A 24,452-nucleotide genomic window follows, 5' to 3' on the forward strand; every position below is an offset into this window, starting at 1 on the left:
CTGAACAGGGAGGGGTGAATACCAGCAAAAGGACACGGGTTTAATTACTCTGCATCAGTGTTGATCTGCTGAAGGACTGGTCCATAACTGGCTTTTGTTCTTGCATGGAAAAGGGAGGGTGAAGCCCACCCAGGGAGTTAGAATATAAAATGATGCATATTATCTCTTGCACCAAAATAAATAAAGGTATGTAGTGTTATGCGAAAGACAAAGAAATAAGTCTAAAACTAGACTATGTTGTTAGGGAAACTTCTAGCCTCTCAGCATAAAGAGAAAGGATTTCATGAACTTTGTGGGGCTGCAGGAGTATCTGAGTGTAACTCCTTTGCTTACACAGCACCAGCAGTGCACATATCTGGGATTAAACTGCAGGTTTAGGCAAGATAGAACCAGAACCTGGCTGGACACATGCACAAGCAGCAGCCCCAAGCTTCTCCAAAACCATAACAGAAAGTGTTCATGCAAGCAGGGTGAATCTGGGAAATAAAAGAGTGCTGAAGAGGCACTGCAGCCATTCCTCCCTTCAACGTGTAGACTGCTCTCAACTACATAACTGACAGGACACAGGAGACTTTTTACAAGTACATTTTTATTTAAAATAAAAATTAATTATGGTGGCTTTTTAAAATAGGGTACTGCACAATCTGTATATGCAACACAGTTTTTGGTACGGAACATACTTATTGAGCAATATCCTTAAATACTAAATATATATTAATGGCTCGTTTGAGAAACATGACAACATTAATTTTGATATTTTTTTTCTCTTTAGTCATTTAACCACTGATACAGATTTCCTATAAACAATATTTGTTTTCATCTGTACATGTGGTACACAGTCAAGAAGGCAGATCTTAGAATATTTACATTCATGCATTGATTTAAACACACTATGTTGCAGTTTAAAATAATATATTTTTGTTTGTACAGGTGCAAGGAGTATTGTAAATACATATCTACCATAGGCCTGATTCTCCATTGCTTGGCAGTGTCTATGGTCATGACCTGGTTGGAGCAGGATGCCCACACTTTCTTCACATGCTGTGACCATATGGCATGCAAGACCGGACAATTAGGTCTCTGTATAGATATATATATATCAGTATATTTATATCTTATACTTAGTAGAACTTTCCTCTTTCCTTCCATGTCTGTTTTTGCAGCATCTGTCCAAGGCAGAGATGCTTTCCCAGGCACACCGCTGAGTTGGGTGTGGATCAGGAAGGGTGGCAGCTCCACCTTCCTGATGCTGCTGAGGAACAAGGAAACTCAACAGCTCAGGCCCTTAAAGTGCACTCCCCGCTAGTGGTGATCCTTGAGAAGAGATTTTGAGTGGCTGCTCTCCCTCAGACTGAGCACAGCAGTTTGCTCAGTCTGTCTGGTGGTCAGAGCAGAACAGGTAACTTCTGTGTAGAAACTGGTCACCTTTGCATCTGCTGGGGATCCGGCTATTTCGTGAACGGAGCTATGAAGGACCTTTCTATCCCTGATGCTTTGGTGGCTAAAAAGGAACTCAAAATGCTTTTAAAGCTGCATATTAGATTGCCAGTTCCCCAGACCCAGAATCACTGCTTAGTGAAGCGCTTATCCATCAGGCCTACTCCTTTCCTTTTGTATTTAATTATAGTACAATAAGGAAGCATCGAAGCCTCTCTTATAAAAGCTTTGCAAGTAGTCTGTAGAGTGTTAAACACAAGCTCATACCACATCAGCAGGCTTCTGAATTCACTCCTGAGAGACAATGCCTTTCTAGCCTTTCTTTTCTGAAGACTTATATCTGCTTCCAGTATACTTTTCTAAGCACTTCTGAATATCACTTTAAATTTCAGTGCAGTGTAGTCAACTCTACCTAGGCAGGAATCTAAAGGCAAAACTACCTCATGGAAGATTTCCCACCTCTCCTTGCCGTGCCATGGTGTGAGGGCTGAGAGCAAAGTATCTGGGCAAGCAGAGGAGCAGCTCTTGGGCTGTCTGCTGCTGCTCTTCTGTGGCCAATGCATTAGAAAAGCACAAGGGAAATGTCTGTTCCAAGAACTATTATGGTGATTATGTGCCCAAATACATTTATCAGCATGTTGCATATAACGATAGTGTATATCTGCCTATGCAAATAAGCTACATCTATATCTCTCAAAATACTGCCACAGAGCTGGTACATACTTTTATCTTGATTATACAGATGGGTAAATTGAGGCACAGAGAGGCAAAATTACTTGCTAGTAAAGAGCAGATTCAGTGGCAGAGTTGAAAACAGATCCTAGTCCGCATGTAGTACGTCTTGCAATGCCCCGCCTCCCCGCTCTCATTGAAGTTTTTAATATTTATGTTCTCCTAAGAAGTCCTCAGGAGGCCTGGGGGGGTTTGCTTGTGGGTTGTGTCATGCACCAGGGTCTTCTCTAGTGAGGACATTTTACCATTTACATCAATGAAAATCAGACAGTGTCTAGTGACCCTCTCTGTCTTGCAAAAACAGATGCATTTTGATGGACTTGTTGTGATTTTCACCTTACAGAACATGCCTTTAAAGCTGAATTAGGAATAAAATAAAACCAACAACCTTTAGGAGAAAGTGCTAATCCTGAGCCTGTATCATGCTAAACTTATCTGCATTCATACTTTATACTCTCAGAGACACATGCAACCAGTCTCAAACTATGCCACATTTTCACATTTAGGCTGAAACAAGTGGAGTAAAAAAAGAAAGGTAAACATAGGTAACTACATCAAAATAAATGTTATAGCTTAAAAAATATTCTAGAAATATACTTGTAATATTATTATTATAGTATTTAGGAGCTAAGTGCTTTAGGCAATCATCATTTGGGATACTAGACTCAAAAGTGTAAATCCTGTCATTTTAATCCCACTTTGGATCTAAGAACATATCACTCTGTCTTGTGCAAGCACACAAAATGACTGTGTCTGGGAATGATCGTACTCTTGGGCAAAGGGTTACTTATTCCCTTTCACTTTTGTAATTGCATTCACTTCCCAAGAAGATCTAGCTTTAAAAAATAATTTTATGTGGTTAAACTTCTACATAGTGATGACAGACTAAAAAGCTAAATGAATAAATCCATAAATTTCTCAAGAGCAGTATATAGCAGCATTTCATTTTATCATTGAAAAGATACTTATATTTACATACACCCTATTGTTCAACAGGTAATAGAAAGCTACAGATGGGCCTGAGCTGAAACTGCTGATTTGAACGTCCCAGAGCTTCTTTTGGGGAAGGTCTGCAGAACATTGTCTTCCTCTACCATCAGGCCAAACTCTGCATCTCAGTAATAGACCAACTGCAGGCAGGAATGCATTCAAATCAAGGTCTGATTTCTGCAGTTCAGGCACATCCTTATATAAAACTGGTGTGTTGCAGTACCGAGGGACATACAGCCAGGGCACAGCCACATCCCAGAGACTGGGCTGACACCTGGGAGTTACTCATAGATGCGGAGACCCAGTGGTATTGAAGCTTTATGTCCGGACAAGAAGCCAGGGTGTAAATTTATCTTTGACTGCATCATTACTTTCAGCACAGAGGTAAACGGAGACATACACGTGGAGGTATGACACGAAGAAAAGTTTTCAGGAGATGGGGAAAGACCAGCATCTCGACTAGTCTCATCACCTTTATCCTAAGGGTTATTTACTGAGTCTAACCTGAGATCCTACATGAAATGAATTTGGGTAGATTCAGCCTTGCTTTAAATAGCCTGCAATCCACCTCACGGAACGTATACTAAGCTATTACACTGAATTTGGCATAATCGGCATTCTCGGCTCAGGAGAGGCAGAGACTGAGTTAACGTGGGCACAACCAGCTTACTGGACCCTCAAAAGTGGTCCTCCAAGCCAGACCTGCAATGTCCTCAGTAGGTCAGTTCAGGAGACTTAACACTTTAAGAAAACAACACTAACCAGTGAATGAAGAGGACTTCAAAGGGCTGCTACTCCTTTCAACACAATCCCGCCCAAATACACCAAGATGTAAACAATATCTTTCCTGTAGGAGTTTCCCTGGGGAATCAATGTGATGCAAACACAGAGAAATGTGTAGAATTTTGCAAAGGAAGGACATTTTTAAAGATAAAATTTAAATGTGATGAAAAAAAAGAGTCTGATTATGAAGTAATAACGTTCAAAGTACCTCTTAATAACATCTCTCTTTCAATAGCAATGATAATTGCTAAAATCTTACATTTTGATTTCTTTTGCCTGAAAAGTCTTCAGCCGTGGAAATTGCATAGTCACCAGACTGCGGATAAATTTCCTGGGACAAGTCACAAGTTCATGCAAATTTTCCTTGATGGCTTAACAAAACCCTTTGTTCCCCTTTTAATAATGAAATAATAAGAATGCTAAGAATGAATTATTAGCGTACAAAACTGCACAGGCTGGAGAAGCATGTAGGTAACACCTCCCACCATATAGAGGGAGGTGTCCTCCCATATAAAGGGAGACACCTCCCTCTGACCCATTTATGAAAAGCTGCCACCACTCTGGTAGATTACTCTCTCCTCAAAAGATCCTACTTCAGCAGCTTTTTGTGGATACTCAATACAAACATAAAAGTAAGGGGGAAGAGAGGAAGAAGAAAAGCGGGAGGCATTGCAACATCGCTTTCATGAGATGCAGCATGCAATGCTTATGCCTTTGTGAGGCCTTTTCTCCGGGCAGCCCAGGTGGGTGAGTTTATCCTCCCTTGGAGAAGCAGCAAGCCTGGAGAGCAGCCTGCTTTTCCCTTCTGGATCACTGATGTGTGCGCTGTTTCTGAAATGAAGTCCTTGGCCACACAGCTCCCTTCGTTGCCTTATTTCACCCACCTTGCATACTCCATGTGTGTGCTTTGAAAGTTTACCACCTCCTGTGCCCTTGGTGGGGTTTCAGGGATTATACGACCGCATTGTTATCAACTGTTTTGTTGTTCTGGGAGGAGGTCATTGCATATTCCGACCGACTGGTTCCGTTCTCTTCTTTTCTCATTGGTTTCCTTGGGTGATCCCAGGTTCGGTGATGTATAGGCAGGGTGGGGAGAAAAGAAAGAACAGAGATAAACATCTTCTTTGTCAATATAGATTGAAAGCGAGGACACGTAAGGTACATCACAATGCTGAACTTTTCCTATCTCTTTTTCCCTTTCTGAACACAGACCAAATCAGTAGTTAAAATTTGTCAAGCATCATGATCCACCTGGAGAGCGAGAGGTCTGATCCTGAGGTCTCATGATGTGCTATTGGTGTGCCCATGCTAATTTGGATACCTGTAATAGATACAGGTGTACCTGTTACATGAGATGAAGGCTGCTGGAAGGAGTGTCCTCCACCATCACCTCTATCTCTGGAAGAGAGGCTGGGATGCTGGTTGGGCTCTGCCTCGGAGCAGTCCTGGCCTTCCTCCTCAAAGTGTTACATCATTCAAACTGGGATGATGACCAGTTGTGTCCACCTAGGACCCAACTCACCATAAAACCCATAAAACCACACTGTGTTCGGTCACTAAGAGTAGACTCATCTGACCAGCACAGATACGTACACCTGTGGTGACCTGACAATCTTCACAGTCAATGGAGAAAAACAGGTACTAATAAAACATGGTTCAGAACAGCTTAAAGTAGAAACCCAAAATAAGTCAGATGCTTTGTGCCCAAGGCATTTGTTTTTCTCTGCATTCTCTGGGCATCAGGCAAAGCATCAACAGCTGGTCGAGGGAGGGGATTGTCCCACTCTGCTCTGCACTGGGGCAGCCTCACTTTGAATACTGTGTGCAGTTTTGGTCACCACAAAATAAGACAGACATAAAGCTATTAAGGAGTGTCTAAAGGAGGGCAATGAAGATGGTGAAGGGCCTTGAGGGGAAGCTGTATGAGGAGCAGCTGAGGGCACTTGGTGTGTTCAGCCTGGAGAAGAGAAGACTGAGGGGAGACCTCATTGCAGTTACAACTTCCTTGTGAGGGGAAGAGGAGGAGCAGGCACTGATCATTTCTCTATGGTGACCAGTGACAGGATCACAGGGAATGGCCTGAGGTTGTGTCAGGGGAGATTTAGGTTGGATATTAGAAAGAGGTTCTTCAGATAGAGGGTGGTTGGGCACTGGAACAGGCTCCCCAGGGAAGTGGTCACAGCACCAAGCCTGACAGAGTTCAAATACCATTTGGACAATGCTCTCAGGCACATGATGTGACCCTTGGGGATGGTCATGTGCAGGGCCAGGAGTTGGACTTGATGATCCTTGCGGGTCCTTTCCAACTTTGCATATTTTTTGATTCTGTGAAAAAGCTTTGTGCTTTCCACACAGATATTTCAGACATTAGGGCCTTGAGTTTAAGGTGCTTCTGAGGGCAAAAAGAGGACCAGATACATGTAATAAAACAGTCTGTGCTATTGTTCTTGACAATGTTTAAAAAAACCAACAGCAATTAATGACAGTTAATGACATTTAATTTCAGCAAAGTATTAATAAAAGATTTATGGAGAATGATTACAAGAAGATAAATTTGTTTGCTTGTTATTTCAAAGACAATACTTCTGATTGTGTTATTTTATGCCTCTCTTTAGCTGGTTAGAGTTAAAACTTGTTAATATTAGCCATGATTCCAGAATGGAAATGGAAGGCAAGGGAGGACTAAGAGTTGTTGAGACTAAGGGTTTTATGAACTGTTTTTCAGTCCTTAACATGCAGTGCCTGTCTGCATCTGACATAAGGTCCTGTGGCTCTGTCTTTTGTGACATTGTAAAGCACCCTGCCACATCCTTGACAAAAGGGATGAAGAATTTGATGGCAACACTTATTTTTTTTCTGGGCAGGAAAATTGCTGTGGCTATCTAAATTTCTTTGCTGCTTTCAAAAATTCTTTCCTTTTGCTTTTCCCCTAGTTCTGAACCTATCAATTATCAAAAAATGAAGACATTTTGGCCACTTCTAATTGCTGTTTGTCTCCTGCTTACCCCTTCTTTCTTTGGTCTCTCTCTCTGCACCTCTCCAGTTCCATTTTCTTTTACTCTGTCTAATCTTCCTCTTCTTTCTTTATGCTAAAAAATGTATTCCTCTCATTTTTATCTACATATTTCTCTCTTCTAGAAGTGATTTTAAGACAGACTGCTTCAGTTCTCCTGAAACTTTTTTTACTTTCCTCTCTGCATTTTTTTTTCTTTTCTTTCTTTTTTTTTTTTTTCTTCAGTTGCTCCTCCCTGAGAGCTGCTATTTGCTCTTTCCCTGGAGAGGTTGCCAGGGGTATGACACCACTGGCACTTGCATGCATTGGAAGGGTATTTTTTCAGAACCTGCAAATAGGGGAATGGAGATTTTATCAAGATTCTTCTTCTGCCTTATCAATTGCTCAGGGTTAGTGCTAGCAAAACAGAGCAGCTATTTTCTTGTCTCAATGAAAAGACTACTGTCAGATGCAAAAGTTCAGGCTTGGAGACTGCTCTGTTTAACTCCTTCACTCAATTTGTTTCCAAATTCACATCAGGAATGGATTTGGGGTCAAACTTGACCAAGTTACACTATTTAAATCATTGACTTGGCACACTTGCATGCACTTGTCACCATGATTAAAACTGACCTATGTATTTAGATATGCAAGGTCATTTTGGCCTGTTGAGATTTTTCAAGTGCCCTCTTGCATTAGGGCATGGCTGTCTGTGTGCCACTAGCTCTTTTTTATTCCAAATTTCGTTGACTGTTGAGATCCAAGCATGCAAATTTTCCTCTTACACTTCAAGGGGAACCCCTTTATCCTATTTTCTGCCTAATAAGGTAGACTATGCATGATCTTCCAATGTGTAATACTCCAAGCTCCCTTTAAGAGGATGAGCTATGGCCACGCATTTATGCATTTCCATTCCAGGGTTGCTCTTCACTGGTCAAAGGGATGTTTCAAATTAGTAAGGGAATGAGTACGGAATTATTCATATCTGTGACATACTCACTTGGTGGCAGGCGAAACAGGTTGTTTGCTAATAAGTGGTTTGCATTGGTTTACAGTATGATTTGCTATACATTGTGCTTGGATGTTTAGCAAACAAATTGGTGTGTTCTTCGTGCCAAACATCTGTGAATGAAAGGGCCGTGCAATGCTGTACAGCTTAGTACATGCCTGAAATGTTGCCTCAGATTCCATATTGACCTCATCACCACACATGCATTAACTTGCATGAGTCCTAAAACCAAGAAAGCACGAAACATTCATTTAATAGTGTATTTTACATATCAAGCTTAAATTTCAGAGGAGGTTCTGATCACATTATAAACCTTATTTATCAAAGAATTTCATACTGGCTTGTCATACTGGCTTGTACCAATCCTTTGCAGAATCCTGTGTAAAGGTCAATGTAATGATGCACATTCAAACATAATTTGTATGTTCTGTGTTCAGAAAATTTCCTAGAGGAAACATAATTTTTGGCTCTTTATTATGTCTAGCCACAAAACTCAGTATATTTGACAAAACTCTTCTTGCCAGCTTTGGCTACTGGTATAAATTTGGCAGGGAGTCAGTAAGGCAGTTGTGTGGTAGAGTATTAGGGGAGGGCTTCACCTCATGTCCCACTTGTATACACTTAAGAAAATCTCTATAGGTGACTATTCAGACGAAATCAAGCAAGAGCAGAGCAAACTATTAATTTAATCAGGACTTTATTATGCCTCATTATAGGCTTACTGAAGCTTTGAGGAGAATAAGACCACTTAGAAATGGGAATTTAAGTTTTGTCCAGAACAGTAAACTGCAACAGAGTTTAAAAGTCACTGTACAATCCACAACTCATACACTTGCAGGTGCTTCATGCTTGAAAGGGATGAGAGTTAAGAATAAAACCTGATTTCATAAGGCAAGTCTGAGCGTTGCAAACCTGTTTGCTGTGGCCTACCTCCATAGCAATGCCTCTATTGAGTGCCAGTGCATCATGGCCAGTATCTGGGAAGGCTGGGCCCTGGGGAAACCCAGTCAAGCTAGGAGGGGGTGACCTTGGGCTGGTAGCAGAGAGATGACAGGATCTCAAATTCATCTCCTTCTGGGGTTCCCATACCCGACTCAGCACTGCCAGGAGACACCTGTCTCGACTTGGGATTTGCTGCCCTGGATTATTCCCTGAGGAAACACATATCCTATTTCTTATGAAATGGGAATAGAGTGCCATTCTTCTTTCCAAATGTAGTTAGAGGAGGAAAGACTGTTTTTTTAGTGTGTGTTGTTCAAGGAGATGCCCAATGCTCAGAAGATCAAAGTGAAACTTCACTCTTCCCCGAGCAGTGGTACAAAATTGTAAAAGCCATCTAGAAAAATACATCTCTCTCTTTATATATATATCTGAAAGATTGCATTGTATGGGTATCAGTATCAACTGACAGAGATTTTACCAATGGTGAAAGCTATGAGGCGTCTCTGTACTGTCTTAGCACAACTGTACCCATGCCAAAGTTGGCACAAGGTACCCATGCAAAAAATCCTTTTGTGTTTTCAGCTCCTCTTGGGAAGTTGCTTTTAATAGTGCACAAAGAACTTGTCTCTCCTCTCACAGCACTTTCACCTCAAGAAAGCTCCTACCCATAACAAAGCTGCTACCAAGCTCTCTGGGCAGCCCCACTGGTGCACATCACAGCACAGGGCTGTGCAAGGATAAGCAGCTGGGGAGCTGCCCCACCAGCAAAAGCAGCTGAAAGGAGGAGGTAAATCAGAGAGCTGTTTTGCTTATAAGTGCAATGACTTCAAAGCTCTTCTCCATAATGATGAATATTTCATTAGCTATCAACACATAAAAAATGTTTTTCAATAAAATTGGGTCTCATACAAGACACCCATTTACTTCATAGGATTGGTCTATCCTATGAGTCCCCAGTGCACAGCAGAAATATCTAAGCTACTTATTTACCAGTAGAGATCAAACTGCAGTGGCATCTTCCTGGGTTACAAAAAGTTGTCCAAGAAACAAGGTAAATATCTATTAAGCATATTTTCACTCAGCTTCATCTCCTGGGCTAGGATGCTAGCAGTACTTGTGGCAGCTATGTTTAGAGCTCTCAGCTAGACTTCACTGCTGGAAGCCCAGACAAGATGATGTGTGGGCTCTAGTCACACTTCAAAACCATCCTTATTTAGCAGATACACTGTAGGACTGGAAGAATAAATTTTGTAATGTTATTCAATTACTAGACCATCAATCTGCATAACTTGCATGTTTATAAGAATATAAAGAATATGAATGGAGGTTGTTTACATCTCAGTACTGGGGGTGTTCATCAAACAGCCATTTGCTTCATGCTGGCCATCAGTCATCAGAGGCAAATCAGTTCTCACAATAGAAACTGGTGGGAGAAGTGAACTTGCTTTTAAGACTGGTTTGTGAACAGGACTCCTGCTAGAGGAGCTCAGTGCACTGATAACAGTTGCTTTCAGGGACACAGCCATCAAATTTGTGTGCAGCCACCCACAATGAGCCTTGCTGGCCAGCCTGGTGCTATGGCTCAGACATATGGGGCTCATGTTGAAAAAGGACACTTGTCTGGTGAGAGTTTTCAGAGCCACGGGAAGAATCACATTCCAACTTCTCCCCTTTGACTGTCTTAGAAGGACAAAAAAAATTAGTCCAGATATATTCTACTTGATAATCTAAAGATAGAAATCAAAGAAGAAACTCTAATGACGAAAATTCTCTGAAACCTTGTTTTTTCTCTATTAAATTAGTTAACGGCCATATGTGGACCATTTATCTGTCCAGAAAAAAGGCAGCATACTACTCATTATTTGTAGAAAGAGGTTACTGGCTCAACTACCTTCCATGTACAAGGTAAATGTTTCACAGTTATAATAAAACACAGCTCCATCTGGACAACTTTCAGCAACACATTCACTACTGCTCAGTGTTTGTCATGGACCAACGTTCAGTACTCCCAGTCTCCCAAGGCTCTTACATTGCCTGTATTTCCATCTCCTCTCTAGTAAGTTAGATAGTCCAGCATCTAAAAGACAAACTGTCTTGTCCCAGTGTTTATTACTTATTACCCCAATATGTGATTTTTTCTTTACTTACTCTTCCAAACTAGAGAGTTTTATAGGTAACTTGGATGATACCACTTGCAGCATTTGGAAGGACTATGTATACTGGATTATTTTCAGTTTTGGACATTTGATGGAGCTCTCCTTCCTCAAGCTTCATTGCCCCTTTTCTCCTTACAAAAATAAATAAAAAGTATTTTGTGAATCAGAAAAGGCCATTCTTTCCCTAGAGACCTTTGAGTACTTCAGTCTTGGCCAAACAAAACTAGTGATCAGGTGATAAATAATATTTACAAGAGCAAGTAAGCATACAATTTTTACATCTTCAGACCTTTTCTGTCTGTCTTGTGTGGAGAAGGAGAGAAGATCTGTACAAGTGCCCTGCACAGTGTTAGGACTATTATGCAAAAGGGGAAAGTCTCTTTCACAGCTCTGGAAGTCATATTGCAGCAATATGACTTGATCTAACCCCAAGATACAATCTTCCAAGGAGGGATTTTTCTTTTCTAGCTGTTCACATGAGCATTTCGAAGCCTGCAATTTACTGCTAATTTGACTCTCCCTCACAGCCAGTTTTAGCTGACTGGTTCCTGGTGTATATTTAAGCAAGCCCTGCAGGTGTGTGGGTGATTTCTGTTTTGGGATGGTTCACACTCAAATCCCCCTCTCTGTGCACAGATTGAAGATCAAGCCTTTGCTGAGTGCTTCTCTTGGGGAAAAAAAAAAATCCATACGTAACTGCTCTGCAGCCATTCATCAGCACTTAGAGGTTCCCTGAGCTGGTGCACTCAGGCTTGCAAAGCGTGGCAGGCAGATCTCTTTCTGCAGAACTGCATCTATCCCAGCCTGCTAAAGTCGCTCTGGGTATATCTGAAGGAAGGATTTGGCCCGTTCAGATTGCAAGTAATTGCAGTAGATTGCTGAGCCGCACATGAAATTCAAGAAGTGGAGTTTAGTCTTCATTTATTTTGAGCAGTGCAAAGTCAGAGTAAATCCACAGACTTTGTTGGACTTGAGGAAGATTCGTTCTGATGTTACAGAGGAAGATCTGTCCCTGGGAGACTAAGGTGATGCAATCCCATTTCCTACTAAGTCCTTCAATGAAGCTAACTTCAGAATTTTTCTCCTACACAAAACCAATATTAAGGAAGAGAAGCAGCTTTATTATTAGGATATTGGACAATTAGCTGACATAATTGATAAAAGTACTTTCACTGACCCCTCACATTGCAACCCATTCTTTGCATTCCCTCTAATGATCTTTAAAAGGTTTTATTGACTGGAGGGTTATTACAGCTGACGTCTGTCGGGTGTTCTCAGTGTGGTTGATATGCTGATATGTTTGATTACAAAAAGAAAAAAATGAATGAGACCAATATAAAAAAATGAGATCATGTTGCCAGCTTTCCAGCCTGGCAAAAAGCCACTAAATGAAATCAAAAACCTCAAACAAACAAATTAAAAACAAACCAAAAAACCCCCAACCAAAACCCCAAAAACCAAAAGAGGAAAAAAAAAAAGACATTGAATGTATGGAACAAAGTCAAAACACGTCTGGAGGATGGTCATGTCCATGGCCCTGCCATTTGGGCAGTGCCATTTAGGGATGAGCTGGGCACACTCCTGCTCCTCAAAGGCCTGTCCTGCTACAGAGCAGTGCAGGCAGCTAAGGCACATTCATGGAGCTCAGTTCATGGTGCACCACGATCTTCCAAGCAATCCAGAAACCGCCTGGGATTGGCAATATATATGTCCCACCCAGATAAATCGAATTATATGTAACTCTATTGCGTTAGGCTTGATCTGTCCTAACAAGTCTATAATTTAAAGAGAGTAGCCAGCTCCAATTTCTGTCCTAACTTCTTACAGAAGACAGTAAACAAGCTTGAACAGTCTAGTCTAATGAAAAGAAAGAGTGGATGGGATTGGCCTCAGGGAACACCAGAAAAGGAGAATGGCATTTGAAAGGAAGAAGCCATAGGTAAATTTAGGCTGGAGATGCAAATAAAAGTTTCTTTCACTCTCAAAATACCAATTTGAACTGGGATCGCTGGAGGAGAGAGCAGGGAGAGAGAGAAAACTACACAGCTTCCATATTGGAGGAGAAAGTGGAAGAAGGAAAAGGTACAAGAATCCCCTACCATGTCTGCAAACTGAATGGCTTTTGGTGCCCATGCTTCCAGTCAGGTTGGGCATCAGTACTAGAAAGATGTGGGGTTGGAATAATAAGGGACTGAGAGAGGAGATGATCAAGGGCTGCTCTTCGCTGCTCTTTTGCTGTCTCTGAAGGACAGTATGTCTCTCACCAGCCAAGTGACTGTAGATACTGCCATTTCAGGCAATGGACTTTTCCATCCTCAAAACAAAGTTGATCTTCTGTGCTACTTTGTGCCCAGATTTTTTGCTCAATACAAGTAACTATCTTGCCATTTAATCACTGGTAAACATAGGCAAGACCTTGAATGATCAGACTTGATCCATACACAAGAACAAGGCTACTGCTATTTCACAAAATTATTTAAATAGTATGATTAATTTCTGTGCAGATGAACAAGAATTCTCTGTAGATTTTCTGCTATATAAATGTCTTCAAGAGAAGAGTGTCCGCAACACAAATAAATGCAAGGAACTGAGAAGAAAATCAAAACTTGTAAAATGAACTGACCTTTGCAGCTATCTAGATCACTTTTCATTTGAGGCAATCTGTCTCTACCTCCAACTAGAGTGAAACCACTATTTCCAAGCATCTGCTTCTGGCTTTCTCCACTCACAACAAAGAGTCTGCAGAGCCAGATCCTGCTCTTTGCAGGATAAATGCAAACCCGCTGTGCATGGACTGGACAGGGTTGTCTCAGCCTTCCCACGCTCCAGGTGTGCAATGGGGCAAGTCCACGCAAAAGCAGAGCAACCAGAAAGTCCTGCACACCTTGATGTCTACGCAAAGATTCGGTTTTGTGCAGATGTGGCTTTAGAAAATTGTAACTGAGGAAGAAAATTTTAACGTTTTCTGAGGAAGAAATTGAGTTCAGCCAGTCTCCACACTGGCTTCTCAGGGCTCAGAGCAACTGAAGGGAAGTTCCAGCAGCTTGGGAGTATTAACATTTCATAAGGTTTCATGCTGCTGCCTCAAAAAGCAAACACCAAAGGGAGCACTATTTCTCCACGTGGGACCTCTTTTCATGGCTTCTTTTAAAGGCCAGAATGAGGAATTACCTATTTTCCCACTCCAACCTTGCACACAGCTGGGATCAGACTCTACATACATCTCTTTACATACATCTTTAACCCTCTGTTATTAGTCCTTCACTCCTTCACCTGGCATTAGCTTGGGGAATGGATGCTGTGATGTTCATCTCCATGAATGCTCCCTGACGTGGCTAATTAGCCAGCAGCTTTCCAAGATGGACAAACCAGGAGCATCATTCTCCAGCCCAGCCATACTGGAGGGGGTGGCCATGTGCCTGCTGATGGAGGGGACACTGGTGTGAGAGCAAGGCAAGAGTGCGGCAGAGCAGGACCACCCCAGACAGTGCCATCTTCTCCCACCCCCAGCTCTGCCCACACTGACCTACTGCGTGTGTCGCCTTCATGGAACAGCTCTCCAAAGCAGGGAGCTATGTGCTGCTTAGCAACCCTGCAGCATAATAAACATTCAGCAGTAAATACACGGGGTGCAGAGGAGGAAGGACAGAGGTAGCAGAAATCAGACCGTGCAGCCACACAAGTGGTGGCAGCACAGCTGCAAGGGGCTCTAGGGTGGCTGCAAGCGATTAATGTGCACCCCTGGTGTGTCACACATCTGCAGAGGGGGACCCTGTCTGCATCCTTTCCCGCTGGGCAGTGTGGCTGCAGGGTAGTAAATAGCACAGCAAGGGGGGTATGTGGAGGATGTAACCTTCCTTCAGTGGGGACCCTTGAAACCAGCTCAAGTGGACAAGAACCTCTGAGCCTTTCTTTATTAACACCTGCTCTCTGTGAGGGCATGGTAAAGCTGAGATCTTGTTAACACACCAAGTTGTGACTAACTAAACAAGGTGTGAAGCTAATGCACCTAAATTACTGTAGGAAATAAAATTTGTTTTGGTCAGATGCCTTGTTACCTCTGGCTGGGATTCCCTGCACAGGAGGGAAGTGCTTCCGAGCGCAGCTCCTGCTGTCGAGCTCTGCCTTTCCCTGGGGTTTCTGCACACTGGAGTCCAGGTTAGAGCCAGGCATCAAAATCAAAGCCAGCAGAAGCCACAAATTAGGGGAGTCAGGGGTGGTAACAAGCCAAGGCTGCTGGCCAGAACGATGCTGAAAGGTCAGGCAGGAAGGGGGTGTCTTCTACATGGCCAAATTTGGGGCAATGGTAGGGTGATGCAGAAAATAAAGTTCTGCAGGAAACATGAAAGGGCAGAGATTGGGAGTAGGGAAAGGGGCATGTGCACAGGGCTGAGAGGGGTGCTGAATGGTCTGATCATATTGAAAGTGCTTGGATGCTTACGATGGGTGGGAGATCAACTGGTGCTCAGCTGCTTCTCGTTCAGGTCTGGCTTCTTGTCAGGCTGAGGCAGAACAGACTGAGTCTGGCAAAGCCTGCCTGGGGCAGTGTGGGGCATGTGTGGGAACTGCTAGGGCACTCCCATGCTTTTCTAACTTTTTTGTTCTAACTTTTGGCGGTTTAGAACTCCTGTAAATTCACCATGTGTGCTGAACTCACGAGGAGCTGCAGTTATTCAGACACTGGAGAAATCAGGCTTTATTGCTTTTACTCCAGGTGCACTGCATCTGGAGTATGCAGATGCAAAGCAAAAGAGGCAATAAGGGCACCCAGGAGGTTTCTATAGGAATCTTACTGTGTCGAGGGAATTTCTGGGTCATACAGAGCTGGAGTAAAGGATCCACACAGCCACCCTACTACCACGGGCACAATTTCTTCTTCTGAGTTACAAAAAGATTGACCCAAGAACCCCAGGATGCTGCTGCTGGGTTCTTGCAGGCTGTAAAAGACACAGTCCTAAGCTCAAATCAAGACAAAAACTTTCTTCAAATGTGCTGGGTATACCTCAGCCACAGCTGTGGTTTTTCACCAACAGGGTCAGCCACAAGTGACCTCCTGTCAGCTTGCAAAAACTATGATTGGCTTAAAAATTATATGAAGGTCTAAGAAAATTTTATTTCTTTGCCTTCAGGAAAAAATGTAATAAAAACATCATGGTAAACCTGGCAACTCTCCTCTCCTGTATATTTTAAAGCTCTAGCATTCACCTGTGTCTTCTAATTGTGCTGGAGTAAATCCAACCAATATAATTAGACCACCATGAGCATTATAGTCTGTTATGAGCATGTAAAATCCACCCATGGCTACTAGATTGCACTGAGGCAGTAACTCTACAATACTTGGCTCTATTGGTAGACTTCAGCCTGTTCAATTTCTTCTTCAGTAGAAAGAGAAGTTTGTTTCAGGTCACAGTGGAAAGTTAATTGTTCACAAGATAGATCGTAATGCTCTTCAGATTTCTGTTGGCATCTTTATCAATACATCACAAATTAGGAGTGAAAAAGTGCAAAATGATCCATCAGAGAGTATTCTGTGAAACGCTTGGACCACTTGCTTTAGGCTAAAGACTAAAGCCTCCTGAAGGCTTTCAGTCTTCCCAGCCATGAGAAACACTGGGGCATTTTATCCATTTATGACCACAAACTTTCTCCCTAGCAGAATGTGAGTTTGTACAACTTAGAAGAGACAGAGAAATTCTGCCCTATAACAGCTATGAAAACATGTAGCACTTATAAAAATCCCAGACTGACATCACTGGAGAGCAGATCCTTCTGCTTATCCAACCAACACATTCTGCAGAGGCAACAGCAAAGCAAACTGTCCTGCACAGCAGTGCTAATACAGCTTGGCTCAGCTGTCTTTCTAAGTAAAAGACTATTTCATCCACTTTATACAGCAGTCCTTGATCTGTCAAAGGAACCTAACAAGTAGTAGCAATATTTTTGCTGTTGTACTTAAAAAATGAGGCCAATCTTCCTTCATCTTGATGCACCCAAAAAACACGGGGCAGCGCTAACTACCAGTAACCTGTCCAAAATCCCCAATGATGCCACTAAATAATTAGAATAAATACAGCAGAGCTCTGGAATTTCTAGTGGGCTTGGGTCAAGTCGTAAGGCTGTTCAGCAGCTTGCTTGTCTCATAAACACTATACCCTGGAAATTACTGCACAACCAACATCTAGACTTCAATACTGTTTGGGATAACAACCGATTTTCCTTGTACTAGCACACAGTTTTCATCAGGCAGGGCTACATTTAGTTTAATAAATAGTGATAGCTTTGAAGGAACACAAGAAAACCAGCAAGAACTCTCCATCTGTGAAGATATCCAAACCCCAGCAGAACACAGATGTGAGCAACCTGTTCTAGATGACTCTGTTAGAGCAGAAGTTTGGATTAGAAGCTATCTCTTCTAACCTCAATCATTCTGTGATTCTATGAACTCATTTCCTGATGGTTAAAATATGGGATTTCCTGAAGAAAGATTGCTTGCTCAGGCTATTTAAATTGTCTTTATAAGACCACCTGCAGCCTCATTCCAAAGATGAGAGTAAATTAACTACTGGGAGATGATTAGGCAGAGAGGCTAAGCAATACATGGGGATGTTGGGCTTTGGTTGGGGGTAACAGAAGACCTGGACAGTGGTGTTCAGTAGTAGATACTGATCCTGTTGTTGTTAAGCATCAACATTCAGACAGTGGAATTGGGCTACAATGTGTTTTCCTTGCTTTTCCAAAATTTTCAAGTCTTTCAACTGCCCTCAGTAACATTCCCAAGATCTTCCAATGAAGACCCTGTTTCCTTTTGAACTGGTCTGACATCAATGAATTGCATCAAGGAGACAGAGATCTGCCCCCATAGATCTTCTTGTTCCCTCTCAGCATTCCCCACTCAAGGAGACAGAGATCTGCCCCCATAGATCTTCTTGTTCCCTCTCAGCATTCCCCACTCAAACAGTATTTTTAAACTCAGCTTTTCTATCAACTATCTTACTCTGTGTCTCCTGAGTAACTGCTGTCTTTGCTGGCACTTGCTGAGAATAAAGGCACCGTTTCACTACAAAACCTTCTAATATGTCAGGTAGAAGAGATCAACAATCTCAATTCACCTTGACCCATCTGTCATCAGTCATGCCTTGAGTATCTTCTTTTAAGCGGACAAGAACATTTAAGATGCTGTTCTGTCTTCTCTCCCCACAATAGACAGCACTGTTTTGTTGCAATTAATAATGATTTTGGACTAGATCGTACTTGGCCTCTGTGGCTCACAGGAGATGGCCACGTAGAGGACTACACAGTTCTTGCTCTTTGGGGGAGTGAGTGGTACAAAATGGGCTGGAGGAAAGGTAGAGGGCCATGACCTGTTTAGTGGGCAATCAATTCCTGCACCATGGGACACTCTCACCACGGCCCCCACTGCTACTTCTTGGCCTCCTCAGTGTTTTTGCCTCACAAGCATCTGCCTCATTTCGTTAAACAAAGCCAAATTTCAGAACCTTGCTCCCACTTCTGAAACTAGATCTTGCAGTATACAGGGACCATAAATCATACACTAATGGTAAGCACCCTAGAAATACCTGAGCAATGAATTTTAAGACAGTTTAAATATGACCTGTTGTTTTATTTCGGTACAATGTTTTCTTCCGTTTAATTATTATTTGAAGGTGAACTCAGTGCCGATTTAAGGAAGTGCATATGTAGGCATTTATGGTACCTTTCTCTGAGGCTATGGGACACACACAAAACAGCAGCTTGACAAAGTTACAATAGTGAATAAAAGGTGTATCATGAAAAATTTGCCTACCATCAGCCTGTTTTCCCCTGCTGACTTAGAAAGAGGGCTCTTTGGCAGCAAGCCCTCTGGTACATCTGAGAACAGATGTATCCATCCTACCTAAAATCCAGCAGAGCCAAGGAGCCACATCCCTAGACACAATGAGCTGCTCATGGGTCATCTCAGACTGTACGGATGTTCTGAAGATACTAAGTGTATGGTTTTCACATGTTGGAAAGCCATCTGAAACACCTCCTGCCAGGTTGCATAGCCGGCACATCACTCGTCACAGAGACCAGGATGCTCAGCTTTGTTTTCCCCTTTGAGGTTTAAGAGATGGCTCCAGTATCTTAATTTCATACGGAAAGCCAGGGATGTATTTTTCCCTTTTATGTAAATATCTTACTCCTCTCACAGACACCGACACACCAGTGAGCTGCAGAAATAGGATTATATATTGCAGGTCCCTCTCTCCCCCATCTCATCTGCTTATTTACCAAATAACTCTCGTTAATCCTCTTTACTCTTGTTTACTTCTCACTTTCCTTCAGTCTTACTGTCTCACTATTTTTCAGGTGCTTGCAGATGTTAAAAAAAGCTTGAGACAGTCACCTCCCCAGCTGATTAAAATCAATTAAATTCCACTGATTGTTTTTGATTCTGAATTGATTTACACCAGATGAAGATGAGCTGCTGGCATTCACTGTGCAAGCCCACAGATCATGTAATATATTGAAATAATCCAGCTTCCTCCAGCTTATTCTAGTTATGAACTGTCCCTGGACCTCCTGGTTTTACTTCTTGATGACAGTCTTCTGGGGCAAGAGTAAGAATGGCAAGTTTTTACAGACAGAGACATGACAGGTAATTACATGGAGGTATTCTAGATTTTGAACCAGTTATTCATCTGCTCTTGCTATGTTTGACTGAAATCACTGGTTGTGAGATCACTTTTTCATCCATTAAATGAGTGGAAAGTCCCACTGCTTACACTGAGGCTGAGCTCCAGCCAGTGATTAAGCCTGTCCTAGAAATCTGCAAATGTCACAGATGGTGCTAAGCGACACTATCATGTATGATGTCCTCTGCACACCTGTACCCTGTGTGCTGGTCATGCAGTGTCCAATGCTGCAGTCACCAGCAACACACACAGGAAATTTAGAGGTTGTTTGAAGTGCCTTTGAAGTATGGCTCCATATCTATTTTCCCAAGAGTTTAACCTGCCTAGCATTTCTCTGAATATTAAAGCTGATAGATGCAATTTGCTATTAGTTCCCTCATGGACAAGAGAGGTCAAATCCATTCATTGGAATGGATTTCAGCATTTCTTACGACCATTTCTTATTGGGAGAACCTGAGTATTTCCAGGGGAGACGCATGGATGGAGGTAGTAGCATGCTTGTTTGGTTCAGGTAGTTGTTACACACAAAGAAGCACCAATCCACTAGGTTGCATTTTATTACAAAATGTCTTAGTGCCTAAAATTGGTGATATGCTGAAGTTTCAGTTTTTACGAGGGAAAACAAACTATCCTGAGAGAAACAGTTTATATACAGATTGAATAAAAATACATCTGAGTTATGATACCCCGAGGACAGTCAGTCCCTCTCTTCCTGCTTCAGAAAAGCAGACATGAGAGAGTTTGACTGGGTCTGGCCCTTTGAAACCAGGAAATGAGATTTCAACTTAAGCACAATAGGATTTTTCCTTTTCTACTTCAAATTTGATTCACATGAAAGTGAGGGATTAATACAACAGATACAAACTCCGTGCAAATAAATCCCTGCCTGCACTTTCCTACTAAAACATTTAACCCTTGTTACACCCTACAACCAGATGCTTTTATTTCACTCTTCACCACCTCTTCAGTGGAGGTAGGAGACAGATTTGTCAGAGATGCTGCAATGACAGAGGTTACAGTTCCAGAAGATGTGCAGGAAGGAGGGCCTAGAGGGAGAAGTGCAAAGGAGAGCTGGTGGGATGGGGGTGTGAGAAAGGACAGGGCAGCCAACAGTTATGGAGCCAGAGGCTGGGAACCCACTGGAGGGATTCTAGGCTTCAGTATCACCCAGATTAATCCCCTTACTCTTTCTCTAGCCACTTCTACCTCCCAATAAAAAGAGTGGAGGATTTCTCACTCTAACTGAAGCTGATTCAGCTCAACAATATATGATAATACTCTGTGTTGAAGGTAGAGATGTTTCTCTTGTGAAGCATCTGATCATATTTCCCAGCATTTATCAATAGATATCTTTTACAGTGGATCAAGAAACCTGAACTGCTGGGGAATGCTGCCAGGCACTTTAGGGCATTCTTTTAGCAGAACTGTTTTAAGAAGGACTCATTGATGAAAAGAAATGCTCTAGTTAGTCTGTAAAATTCTAATTAATAAGATTTTCCTTCATAGCTGTCCATCCCACATTCGAGCAGTTTTTAGCTTAGCATTTGTCAGCAGTGTGAATGTCAACAATAAGAAGATCTAAGAGGAATTTTCACTTTTCTCTGAGCTTAATGCCTGTTCAAGCAGATAACTTGTATGTTGATATTCATATTGTTGACAAATAATGGGTATCTTCATCAAGTATCAGTATTATTCTTCACTGACATGAAGCATGAGGCTGTTATGTGAATTCCCCAAACCTTTGCAAGGCAGCTCTAAATTTGTCTATTTAAATTTTGTTTCTCTTCCTCCCATCTATTCCTCCCATCTGCCAGCATCATGGCAGATTTGAAAAGAAATTCCTTGCTAGGCACAAGTTGCCCTGGAGGGTTACTGCTCCCACATGTATATTTTGCAGCCTTGACACAAATCATTCACAATTTGGCAGACAAATACAAATGAGCAGCAATGATAGATCAGGATCTATAAGTGAGAGATTTTTCACTGTGTTACCAATTCAAATGGACTATGATCTCTGTGCTCCAGAAATCATTTTTTAAAAGTGCCGTTGCTACAGTGAAAACTTTACAGCTTCCCCCAAATAATAAACATTCATTTCAGCTAAACTAGAATAGCAAAGATACTTATGTAAATTTAATAAGAAATAAAATAGAGACTTCTCTCTTCTTGTTTGAATTCTCCCTTTTTGATGCTCTTTCAAACCCTGTATAAATTTTTCAAACAATCAAAGCATGTCCAGTGCTCCACCATTGCGATGTCCCTGCTGAGGCTCAACAGAAATCTTGCAATCGCTTTGCATGGAGATAACATTTTTCCTTAAACGTATTTTCATTTATTTTCCTTTTTTTCCCCCCAAGAAAATATAATTAAAAAATGACAAAGTTGAGAAAAATTGTTATTTAATCCAAGCTGAAATTCAGTGTCACTGCAGTGTCTCATGAGAGGTATGGATGGCATATTGCGATCTCTACTTCAGGCTGGGGCACCTGGATATACTAAGAGCTTCTGTCCAAGACACTTACAGTATAAAACATGACACCATGAAGACACTATTGTGGGGTGCTGTCAGAACCCTATTAAAACCAACAGAGGACAAAAGAATCTTCATCCATCTAGCCTACAAGTCGCACAAGTTACTTTCTCCTCTAAGTTGACCCTTTGGACTTGCAGTTGGAGCCTTCATACAGAAATGTTAGTTTTGACTTTTTTCACTAGAATATAAAATGTTATTTAAGTGAAGAAATTATTCTCACTCCCATTTTTCTGTGTAACTGAAGTCAATACTTTCTAACTACTCAAGGCCATACAGCTATTGCAAAGACAGTGACCTGAAATGGTTACTACACATTGTGTTGTACATAGGTTTCACAGAGGATTTTACATTAAAAGAGACAGGTTTTGAATTTCATTCCATAGGTTATAATTTTGAAGGAAGAATAAATTAGAAGTAGAGCCTCCAAATGAAGACTTAGAGTTAAAAGAGCTTGCATCAATTTGAAGTGCTAAAATTAGTGATGGGCCTGGGCCAAAAATCTCATATCCCTCATGTAAATTTTGAACACTACCAGAAGTGGACAGGACAGTTTCCCACCTCTATGCTTGGCCAAGCCAAAGCTCTCCACATTCACCAGTGACCTGCAGAAATTTGACTTCAGGCAAGTTCTTATTAATCTGAACACTGCACTCTATCCCATTTCTAGTTTTTCCCCTCCTCATGCCCATGACTGAACTTCACCCTTTACACAGGCAAGATATGGTACATAAGCAACTTTCCAATGGAAACACATGTTGACTACAGGATGCCTTTTGTCTTTAGGATGCCTTTAAACAAAACAAAGTGTAAGGCAAATTCCTGGGTCAACCTTTGTGGGGCTACATTGCCTTAGGCACAGTAAAAGCATCTGGAGCCTTACCTTTTTATGGCTTTGTAGCAAATGATGACAACTACAAAGAGGAACACTAGTGTGGCGCAGCATACTGCAATGATAATAATCAGGCCTGGCCACCAGGTCTCTTCAGTGGGACAGAAGGTAGACTTGGGAGCTGTAAAAACAGAGTAGAAAAATACATGAGTTCCCCCAAATCAACAGGGTATAATCAGATACACTTCAATCTCCCCTGCAGTAGCACTATACCAGGGCCACAGATACAGGCAAAGAGGTTATTTCACGTTTAGAACCCATTTCTTTTTTTTCCCCAAGCAACCAATTGCTCTTTTGGGTACTAGATATTTCTTGTCATGGTCCTCAGACAACCAAGTTCTCTGTGTTAGCATTGTCTACAATCTGGCGCTCAGCATGAAGGAGAAAGGCTCAGCTCTGCTACTCATGGGAAACATCTTCTCCCTCTGCATTTGCTATCTCCTGCTGCATCAGATTTAATTTTAGAGAGAGATGTTAAGCTGATAAGAGTAGGTTTTGAAAGCCCATTAGGGGAGGTTTGCTGGGGAGCTGCAGCAGTGCCTACCAATCCATACTGCAGCTAATATTACTGTAATCTTTGAGTGAGGAAGAGGGATTTGTTTTAAAAGAATATGAATTCTATTACATTTATTAATTATGTTCAGAGTATTATAGTTGACAAGATTCTTTTTCATTGCACTGTCTTTTAATTCTCAGTCAAACAGTTAAAAAATGTTAACTTGTGAAAATATAAGCAGTTATTATTACATTTTTCCTATTACAATTGGGGCTAGAATTTTCTATGTAAATATTACTCAATCAATATTTCGTATTCGGTGGCGTTTAGTTAACATATTTTTCTTTGGAGCCATGTTCCTTTTCCCATGCTTTGGGGGGATACTTATTTCCTGAAGAATGGTGAGCAACAGCCAATGCCACGAGCAGTACCAGTGTATTATGACAAGCAAAGAGACCCTTAATGCAGCAAGTGCAATCACATAAATCCATGAGAATTTCAGTCACCTTAAGTGAAGTTTAATAACGAATCAGCCAATGGGACTGTCTATATCTACGTACTCAGCTAAGAAGGGGAGAGAATTAATAATTAATAATTAATTAAATAACAAAAAGGTCTTTTTTGAGTCTAATTGTTTAATTTGATATTCTGAACTCCCTTTTACATACATCACAAATAGCTGCACAAGGTAAAATATGTCATTAGTCTGGCATTATTTATTGTGATTTGACCTCTGCTTTATCTCTTGTGTTTGATTAGGAAAAGACATACACATACCCTTAGATTAACTCCTAACAGGTTAAATCCTGAACTACAGA

The 24,452-nt window shown here is 41.6% G+C and overlaps 1 protein-coding gene across 3 annotated transcripts in view; it reads right to left on the reverse strand.

Moving 5' to 3' along the window:
• Positions 1–569: 569 nt before the first annotated feature.
• PRIMA1 (proline rich membrane anchor 1) overlaps positions 570–24,452 on the reverse strand; it is a 55,996-nt gene continuing 32,113 nt past the window's right edge. For 2 of the 3 annotated variants that reach the window (XM_064659032.1, XM_064659031.1), the window contains 2 exons: positions 23,130–23,259; positions 570–4,993 (listed from right to left, as the gene is read on the reverse strand). In XM_064659032.1, coding sequence (XP_064515102.1) covers positions 4,894–4,993; positions 23,130–23,259 — 230 coding nt within the window. In that variant the 3' untranslated portion in view covers positions 570–4,893. Of the gene's footprint in view, positions 4,994–7,934; positions 8,166–23,129; positions 23,260–24,452 lie in introns of all 3 variants that reach the window. The other variant, XM_064659034.1, reaches the window with a different exon arrangement.

The sequence above is a fragment of the Pseudopipra pipra genome, chromosome 6, assembly GCF_036250125.1.
Source record: "Pseudopipra pipra isolate bDixPip1 chromosome 6, bDixPip1.hap1, whole genome shotgun sequence".
NCBI lineage: Eukaryota > Metazoa > Chordata > Aves > Passeriformes > Pipridae > Pseudopipra > Pseudopipra pipra.